Raw genomic sequence first — 10,020 nt, forward strand, 5'->3', positions numbered from 1 at the left:
AAGTGAAATGTTAATATGTTTATATCACTTTACCCAAAATGTTTTGAAAACTATTTACATAGCAAAAGGAACAGAAGACTATAAGCCCCTTTTGGACAAGAGAACTATCTAAAAATAAACAAGTTCTAGTAAGAACTAATCTGCCTACTTTCCTTTCACTATCCCTATAACTGGACTAAATTTGGTCCAAATCGCTTCCCACTTGCACCTCAAATATTCATGTGTCCACTACCTTGAATCAGGATGGATGACATCATTACAAACTACGCCCTTGAGCCATCCCTATGTGTCACTACACCTGTTGTAAATTTGGTTCAAATTGGTTAGGTGGTTCACATGTTAGCCCAGTTGGACCTCAAATGTTCACGCATTTGCTATCTTGAATTGGGGTGGATGACATCATCACAAACTACAGCACTGAGGCATCCCTATGTGTCCCTACAAATGTAGCAAATTTGGTTCAAATCAGCTAGATAGTCCAAAAGTCCTGTTGTGGTTGGTGGCGACTCAAAACTGGGCCTTTTCTAGAGTTGCCCCAGGACTCTGGAACACACTTCCTAACAAAAGCTTCCCCTTCTCTGAATGTTTTTAAGAGGGACCTAAAAACATACCTGTTTAGTCAGGCTTTCAGATTACAGTTTTAAAGCTTCGGTTTTAGAGTTTTTATTGCATTTTAAATTGTTTTAAGGATATTAATGTTTTAATGGTTTTTTATATTGTGAACTGCCCATGGATGTTTTTTTATTGTGCAGTATATAAATGTACTAAATAAATAAAATAATAATTAATGTTAGCCCACTAGCACTTCAAATGTTTTTGTCCACCATCTTGAATTAAAGTGGATTACATCATCACAAACTACACTGTTGAGGTGTCCCTACAATTGTACCTGATTTGGTTAATATTGGTCCAGGCATTGCAAAGTTGGGGCAGGGGCACACACAGGGGCACACATGGAATGTCAGGTGATCTCATAAGCCTACTGGAAAGTAGGCGAAAAAGCCACAAGGGCAAACAGCCACTAGGGAAGATGCTATGTTTTAATCAAGTGTCTGTAGGGCTTTAGATATACACACCCCAAAGTTGGCAGATAGACAACTTCCTGTACTTTTATATGTGGATGATGCAGTCTTTTTGTCCCAGTCACACATGGGGATGAGAAGAGCTCTTAAGGCCTTAGCCCTCTATTGCAAGTAAGAGCAATTGGATATTAATTATCAGAAAACCAAAATGTTGGCCTTCTCCAACAGGAGAGAGAGAGAAAAATGGAGGATTGACAGTCATGACATAGAGCAGGTTAAATGTTTTAAGTATTTGGGGGTTGAATTTCAGGAATCTGGGAAGAAGACTGCCAAAATCAGTTATGCTGCTGCTCAGGCACAGAGAAGTGCATCAGAAATTATCCGCTTCCACAGGCGACAAAGAGGGATGTTCATTCTGGCTGCCATCAACTTATTTAAGGCAAAGTTGATGGCTCAAATGTTATATGGGGCACAGCTGAAAGTCCTATGCTAACTATTCCCTCCGGGTCCAAGCCAGGTTCTTAAGAACATTATATCTGACTCCTAAATGTATTTCTAATGCAACTTTGAGATTGAAATCGAGCATTATCTGGATAGAAGCCAGAGCCTAGTATCTAATACTAATAAACTGGTCAAGAATCCACATATTGCCTTCTGGTCTCCTTCCTTTGTTACTGTTGGATAGGCACTGCTCAGGCTTGGGGGAGAACTTTCTCAGGAAACTGTACCTTTGGTCTTTCACCCAAGGCAGACCTCTATGTGGGTTTGGACAGGGCCAAACAACTTATTAAACGAAGGATTGGGGATATTGAGTTTCAGAAAGACCTGTCAAGGACATCTAGGTCATTCCTCCTGCTCAATGGTGGGATGAGAACTTGCCCAGCAGATTATCTGTTTCTCATCACTTCCCTCAAACATAATGGGCCTATTCGAGGGCCCATATGAATGCCCTCCCTTCAGAATTCTTGGTTGATAGCTACAATAGAATTCCAACTGAGCAGAGCTATTACCCCTGTAACTCTGATGAGATTGAATCAGTTGCACATGTGCTCCTGCAGTGTGTCTTTTATATAGACCTTAGGTGAAGGTTTAATTGACCCTCTTTTACATAATCTGCCAGGTCGATCTAACGAATTCTATACCAAATGTCTGCTAATAGATGTGAATTAATCTATCACACACAGAGTGGCAAAATTCTGTTTTTCTGCAATATGAATTTGTCACACTCTGCTTGCTAATGGTTAGAGCCAATGTACAGTTATGTTATTACTATGGCTATGTTTAAAATCAGGGGCGGAGCCACCATAGGGCGAACGGGTTCAAAGAACCCGGACCACCACCAATCAGGGGCCATGAGTGCAGCCCCAGACACGTCCCACACATCTGATGTCAAACATGGGGGGGGCGCATTATTTTGGTCCCGAACGGGGTCATGCAGCCCCATTTGGAACTGAAATTGGCCTGCGCTGTATTCACATTGCAGCCAGAGTGACTCATAGGAACATAGGAAACTGCCATATACTGAGTCAGACCATTGGTCTATCTAGCTCAGTATTGTCTTCGCAGACTGCCAGTGGCTTCTCCAGGGTTGCAGGCAGGAATCTCTCTCAGCCCAGTCTTGGAGAAGCCAGAGAGGGAACTTGAAACCTTCTGCTCTTCCCAGAGCAGCTTCATCCCCTGAGGGGAATATCTTACAGTGCTCACACATCAAGTCTCCCATTCATATGCAACCAGGGCAGACCCTGCTTAGCTATGGGGACAAGTCATGCTTGCTACCACAAGACCAGTTCTCCTCTCCAAAGAGAGGAGACTCTTCCTGCCTTAGATGAGAACAGCCACTCCTCAGAGGCGTATCTAGGGAAAATAGTGCCTAGGGCAAGCACTGAAATTGCACCCTTGTCCAAACAGGAATGATGGGACTTGTAGTCAACAATATCTGGAAATTCCTGTTAAAAGGAACACTGTACCATCTAGGCATGGTTGTTGATCAAAACCTGAAAACAGGAGCCATCTCTGTAAAAGACTTAGAACAACAGTCAGGAGTTATGTGAGGATTCCAAGTGTCATTTTCTCTGTCATATCATGCTTTTTAAAAAAACATGACTTTGTCCTAGACTAGAGGATCACCTGCCCAAATAGCCACTAGCAAAATAGGGGAAGAAGAAGGTGGTGGTGGTGGTGGTGATGGTGTGTGTGTGTGTCTATGTCTATAAACCAGTGAATGATTCCTGCCAGCCTTTGTCTTATGATGACTGTTGGCTCATGATGGGGTATATGTGCATTCACCACACTAGTGCTTACTTTGACAATGTATCCCATTAAGAAGGCATCTTCTGTTGATTCTAATGATTCTTCTCAGTGCATGCACAATGAGCCTCAAGAGCAAACATATTTGGTCAAGGACAGGCATTCGACCACTGAGTTGTGTAGCTAATGCAGTGGTCCCTGCATTGCTGTCTTATTTCATTATCATATCAAATCTAACATCTGCAGTGACAAGTGCTGTCTTTCAGGCTTTCTTTCTCCTCTCTTCTCCGGCAGAAAAACAGCCTGGAAGCTAAAGGTCTAATCTCATTGCTGATCCTGCATTTGGGAGGAGGCCTGCTATGTAGGGGGCCTCTTCATTCTCTTTCCCTGAAGTATCAGCAGGGATGGATTGCCCTGGGTGGAGGTCTGATACAGAGCTCTCATGATATAAAGCTGGTCTCCTTGGGTTCTTCTGCCAGAGTACAAGCAAGGCTGGAAGGTCCTGGGAGGTGGCCTGATATGGAGGCTGCCTTTTTTGGTTCTTTCCTGTCATGCTCTACAGAGAGCCACCCCAACGGCTTTTCTTCCTGCAAAGGAAATGGAGGTGCCACCTCCTAGCTGTTCCCCCAGGGCCAAATCAGTCACTCAGTTTGACTCCGCCTGGATCTAAGCCTCCAGCTGCTGCTTTGGCTCTTGGTGGAAAATAAGAGGGCTGGAGCCCTCTTATTTGGCCTCGAACTTGGGCCTTCCAGCTGTTGTTTGATTACAGCTCCCATAGTCCCCAGTAGTCACAGTAGCCAATAGTCAGGGTTGATGGGAAGTGTAGCCAAACAGCAGCTGGAGGGCTGGAGTTGTGCAGCCCTGCCCTAAATCAAGCTTCCTCTTCCGCATCACCATTCCATCCTCTTCCACACGGGGCAGATCTCTCTTCAGGGCCAAAATCCAGCCTCCTAGCCATACATGTTGGGGCAGACAAGCTCTGTATGAGCCTCCTGGCAAGGAACTGTCTATCTTGAGCTACATCTTGAACCTCTCAAACATTTCTTGGCCCTGAGTGGACTGGCCAAGAGAGTCTTTTCTGTAGCTGAGTTTGACCCAAAGACCTTTTTACCCAACTCTACCCAAATAATATTCAAAGCAAGACAAATGTATTTTCTTTAAAATAAAACATTTTATTTTTTAAAACAATAAATATGCAAGTTTTATTGCTGTTCTATCTCTACATCCTATTAAAACAAATATTTAATTTTTAAAAAATATATACACAGCATTTTATTGCTTCTTATGTAAATAGTAGCACAGTTGTCTCTTTTAATTTGCCTTCCCCTTCTTCCTCAGCAACGTCCAGCTCCCTTGGAGGAACCACGAACCCCATCGTGGCTTCCACCCTGGCCAGTCTGCTCCTTAGCCGCCTCAATTGTCCCCTCAGTGCCTTGAAGCTTTGTAAGCATTCCTGGCAGCTGCAGAGGTCTCTTTGGCCTTGAAGGAGAGAAAACAAACAGGGTGAAGGGGCCTGTCCTCCACCATGTCAGTCCCTGCACGGACTTCTAGTCCCCTTCCATGCCCAGCACAGACTCCTCCTCTCTGTCTTTAAAACCCTCCATGGCTATGTACCCACCCCCCACCCCAGTGAACTTGCACCTCATCAGGTTGATTTTTGCTCTTCCAGCTTCTCTGTCTTCAGGAGCCACCTGAAGGTCTCCTGCTCTCTAAAACAACTCTTTCTCTTCCCTCTCGCTGACCCTTGGGTCTGGAACAGCCACTCAGATGTGGCCCCTGGTCTCTCTCCTATCCCTCCAATAATACCTGAAAACCTACCTCTACTGCGCAGCCTTTGGCGTAATGTCTCAGTAGAGGCAGCTCCATCGGCTTGAATTGAATGCCCCTTATGCTTTCCTCTCCCATTCCTCCTCTTCCTCACTTCTCTCTCCAAAGCCAAACTTTAGACTGTATGCTCCTGGTGGCAGGAAACTTTTGCCCATGTACATTGATGACACTATTAGGAGGATTTGCAATATGCACAATTGTATATCATCCTCCTTGGTTTCCTGTTTCATCTCAGGTTAAACTCAAAAGGGCTGATATTTGTTTTCCTTTTAGCATTCATATTCTGCTCTTCCTCAAGCAGCTCAGGGAGATTTATACATGGTTATTTTCCCCTCACAATAACCCTAAGAGATAAGTTAGGCTGTGGGACAAGTGACTGGCCCAAAGTCACCCAGAGAGTTTAATGACTGGATGAGAATTCAAACCTGGGTCTCCCTGGTCCTAAGAAGGTGCAGCTGAAATACATACACATCTTTCCCCCACTTGCCCCCACCTCAGCTTCCCTCTCCTTCCTCTATTGTATCCCTGCCTCTGTTTTTAGACTATAAGTTTTTTAGATTGTAAAATCACAATGAGGATGGAAAAGGTAGAGGTTATGGAGTGCTGCCTCTGTGAGACTTACGGTCACACAGCTGATGGACCTGCATCTCTACCAAACTCTGCAGAGTTTCTTTCACATTGCTGAGGTCCAGCTCCAGAGGAGGTGGGGAAGGAGGAGGAGGTGGAGAGGGATGCAGGAGGAGGGAAGAGGTGGAAGTAGAGGGTGGGATGGAGGCAACCTCCAGGGAGGCAGAGGACAATGATGAATCAGACCCAGAGGGCTGGAGAAGTGCAGCAGGGTCTGCAGGAACATCTGCAAGAGAGAAGAAGAAGCAGGAGGTCAGCTGCAAAGGCTGACATCCTACCACACCCACCATCACTTGCCCTCACTGCTCACTCTGAGAAGCTGCTTGGATTACAGGCACTGGAGCTTGGACACATGAAAGACAGAAAACGAAGGAACACTTCAGCAAGCACTGACAACCCACTCACAGGCCTCCCCCCTGAAACCTTAGATGCAGACTCAAATCAAGCATTTCAACATGAAATAAACAAAAGAGCCGTTCTTAGCCCAGCAGCAATTTCAGGGGCATGCTGTGAACATACCTTCCCTTTCCCACCACTGCAGCCGAACTTCACTGCGGATGAGCCTTGTCCGCGTGTGTCCAATTCGCAGGTTGATGGCCCTGAGAGAACGAGGGAACTGTTGGAAAATGCGGCGAACCCTCAGTTCTGCAACAAAGAGAACAAAAAGGAACAAATGTTGTATGTGCTGACCAGGCTGAGTGCTGGTGACTTGCAAAAAGGGCAGTGTTAGGGCTTAGTCCATCTTCTGGGCTGGGTATCAAACTGCAGCTGATCTTTGTGCTGGGTGTATATGCAAAAGGTTTCTGAGGTGTCGCAATACTTATTCTGCTGGACATAGTCATGCTGTAACCCTTGGAGGAGTTCTACTTCTTGCTAAAGATAATTATCAGCAATGGAAGGCTCTAGTAAGGGCTCTGACACAGAAGCTGCTTCCTTTGGAGTGTCTGTGAGGATGGAAGGACCTGGCACTGAGGTATCCTCATTGAGCATTTTCCCCAGTAGGTCATTGGTGATGCAAGGTGTTGGAAGGGGTTCTGGCATTGAGGTTTCCTCAATGAGCTCTTCCTCCAGGATGTCGTTGGTGATGCGAGGTGCTGGAAGAGGTTCCGGCATGGAGGGTTCCTCAGTGAGCTCTTCCTCCAGGATGTCATTGTTCATGCCAGGTGCTGGAAGAGGTTCTGGCACGGAGGGGTCCTCAATGAGCACTTCGCCCAGGATGTTGTTGGTGATGCGAGGTGCTGGAAGGGGTTCTGGCATGGAGGGTTCCTCAATGAGCTCTTTCCCCCAGAGTGTCCCCCAAAACATTGGGGAGTCCCCCAGAAAATGGTGCAACATGGGTTGGGTTTCTGGAATGACCTGAAAGAGAGGAAATAAAGCAGGAATCAGGAAATGATCATGGCTTGTAGGCCTGATAGAAATGCCCTCCCTTTTCTGCCTAGGTTAGCCAGCTGGGAAGTAGCCTGGGATTGTGGGTGAGGTGGGCCACCCAAGGAAACAAGCAAGGAATGAAGAGGAGCACATTGCATAGCACTGACTGGCAAGACAGCCCTCACCAAGTACACTTCAGAAGGGAGTGCAATGGCCAGGCTCTGTCTGCTGTACATACAAGTGCAGCTGCCTTCTACCAAGTCATACTCTTGGCTCTCTTTGCACTACTGTGGCTGGTAGCCACTCTTGGGCAGAGGCCTTTTCCTAGCTAGCTAAGATCCTTTAACAGAAGATGATGAAGTCTCAACAGGAGACCTTTTGCATGCAAAGCAATTGTTCCACTACTGGGCTATGGGCTCTCCCTTCTGTGTGAGGAAAGAAGCTTCTCCTTTGAGCAGAATGGGAGCTGATGGTTGACATGGACTATCTCTGGTTCACGAACCAACCCCCAGTTACAGCTTCTTGGCCTAGTGGGGTGGGCGGTCTTGAAAATCTGCCTGGATGCCATAAACAGGAAGCATACCGGTAGCTGTGATCTCAGAAATGCGGGCCTGGCTCCTAGAGGTAGAAAACTGTGGTCGGAGAAAGAAAGTGTCTCTTTGGACCAAGCTCAGAGCACATTGGCCAGGAAATGTTGCCCTTGTTTTCAGGTGATCCTCCAATTCCATCTTGACCCATGTAATTGTCAAAAAATGAGATACTTTGGAAATAATTAGCTTCCTCTTCTTGAAGGCAGGGAGAAAAAGACCCAGAGGATGTCTTGGGGCTGGGTGTGGGCAAAGGGTTCTCGCAGGACTTTTTCAAAAGTGCACAACCTCTAAAGGAGAATGACCAAACCTACCTGCCTGCTGCCACAGCCCTTTCCCCATCTCCTCCTCGAATGGAGGATACCTAGATGTGACTCACAGAGCACCCCCCCCCCCAGTCTCCTCTAACACTTTCGGCTTCATCAACAGCAAAGGATAGCGGTGGCTGAACATGCCCTCCTGCTATCCATCCATCGGATGGATGTCTGCCCATCTCTCTCCATTGTCTAAGAGAAACAGTTCTCCAAGGAGGCTTTCCCTGGGGGGCTGGGGAGCCCTGAGGAGAAGCAGGCACTCTCATCATCCACTTACCTGTCAGTGCCCCCTCTTCATCTTCATCCCTGCAGAGATAAGGAGAAATATTCTTAGTAGCAAATCACAGGAAAGAGAGGGTCTCCTCCCCCAGTAATACTAGGGGTATTACTAGTATAACTAGGGGTATTACTAGTATTACTAGGGGTATTACTAGTATGTGCCCTCCCTATAATTTTAATTCACATGCAGCCAAGTATGTCCTCTCCCCTAATCCTTCTAGCTGGCCCTGCTAATTTTGGATGATTCCATAGTTGGGAGCAGTGAATGTAATTGCCGTTGAATGTCACTCACTGCATTTTGCTCAGAGTATTTTTCATTGAGGATTTACTGGTTGTGGCGGGGCAGGGGGTGGGCCAGCTCTTGTAGTTCACAGTCATGAGGCCAGCTTTCCCACCCCTCTCCAGTGTAGTTTCCCCACTTTTTAAAAAGTCCCCCCCGCAAAGGGACACATACATGCTGTTTTGTGTTTTAAATAGGAGGGAGGCAGCCTGCCAAAGGTATCAAGCGGACAGTTGACGAAATTGGCATTTGATTCAGCAGCCAATTACTGGCATTCTGAACATGGAAAGGAGATGGGCTCACCTTGATGAGGCAATATATGCCACAGCTGGGTTTGGGCTATATCTGAACACACACCCCCATCACTCCCCACCACCATCCCTTCAGCTGGCCACACCAGAGCCAAAAGCATTAAGAGGAGTCAAGGGTAGAGAAGAGAGCAACTCACTTTGGTTCTGCCTCTGGGTGAGACCTATGGGAACATGAAAGAAGAAAAGGTTAGGCATGTTCTTGGAAATAACATGGGGGTGCTGGGGGGCAGCTTTTGAAGTCAGCTTCAACTGGTGGGCAGGATTTCCCCACAACCCCCCAAGTGGGCCCACAGGAGCCAGCCAGTAGCTCCTGAGTGATACAGCTTCACCGGTCTAGGACCTCCAAGCTTAAGAAACACAGTGGAAATCAGCCAAGCAGGTGACCTTTGAGGGCCGCCTGCATTTCAGGGAGAAGCTGTGTGGTGTGAATAGTGGTGGTGAACTTGTGACCACTGAAGTTCCCACAGGGAGCACAAACACGTGTGAACACAGCAGGCTGGGCTTCAGTTCTCTGCCCAGACAGGCTAAAACAATGGAAGGGCATCTTTAAAAACCAAGTCCACACTGCCATTAGATTTGGCTTCACCCACCATGCCAGAGACTTACCTGCAGGCCACACATGACCAACAGCCACCTATCTTGACAACTAAGCTGATAAGCTGCTAATAAACTGACAGCCAAAGACAGCCAATTTATCGAAGATGCTTCAGCTAATCTAAAACGCTGCCAAGTGAGCCTGCTGCAGAATCTTCGCAGGTTTCCAAGGGGAACCATGATGACAGAATTCTGTGGCTGACTGTGAAGTCACAAGTTACTGTTACTGGTCATGCTGGCTCTGGTTTGAATCCAGACACTGTCTTGGGGGTGCAGCTCAAAGTGTCAGAGCACCAGGGGCGAGTCATCCCAGTCCTGCCCTCCCTGCTCCCCACATGTCACTTTCTAATCATTTGACTTTCCCCTTCTGTTATCAAATTCTGAAGGAAGGGGATGCTTGTGGATAGGGGTGGGCTGCAGCTGCTGCTTGTACAGTTGGACACAAAGTTTATAATAAGCCTTGCATGAGTCCTCTGTAACATGTAAGAGGGCAAAGGCAACAGCCACATACATTGCATGTCCCCAGCTAATTTTCCACCTAATCACTTCGATTAGATTTCCACC

At 46.8% G+C, this 10,020-nt stretch overlaps 1 protein-coding gene across 1 annotated transcript; it reads right to left on the reverse strand.

Moving 5' to 3' along the window:
• Positions 1–4,426: 4,426 nt before the first annotated feature.
• Positions 4,427–9,595, reverse strand: LOC128351146 (uncharacterized). Its single transcript, XM_053310351.1, has 7 exons — positions 9,469–9,595; positions 9,000–9,023; positions 8,270–8,298; positions 6,686–7,079; positions 6,243–6,368; positions 5,719–5,949; positions 4,427–4,748 (listed from the first exon to the last, which is right to left on the reverse strand). Exons 4-7 carry the CDS (start codon positions 7,056–7,058, stop codon positions 4,552–4,554), a joined length of 927 nt encoding a protein of 308 aa, XP_053166326.1. The 5' UTR covers positions 7,059–7,079; positions 8,270–8,298; positions 9,000–9,023; positions 9,469–9,595; the 3' UTR covers positions 4,427–4,551.
• Positions 9,596–10,020: the final 425 nt, after the last annotated feature.

Source organism: Hemicordylus capensis, chromosome 3 (genome assembly GCF_027244095.1).
Source record: "Hemicordylus capensis ecotype Gifberg chromosome 3, rHemCap1.1.pri, whole genome shotgun sequence".
Taxonomy (NCBI): domain Eukaryota; kingdom Metazoa; phylum Chordata; class Lepidosauria; order Squamata; family Cordylidae; genus Hemicordylus; species Hemicordylus capensis.

Coding starts and splice junctions, on each gene's coding strand:
- LOC128351146 (XM_053310351.1), bottom strand. CDS start 7,058: ATGTTGCACCATTTTCTGGGGGACTCCCCAATGTTTTGGGGGACACTC. Junction 6,369..6,685: donor TGAGGATACCTCAGTGCCAG/GTCCTTCCATCC, acceptor TCTTTGTTGCAG/AACTGAGGGTTCGCCGCATT. Junction 4,749..5,718: donor GGTCCATCAGCTGTGTGACC/GTAAGTCTCACA, acceptor CTCTCCTTCAAG/GCCAAAGAGACCTCTGCAGC.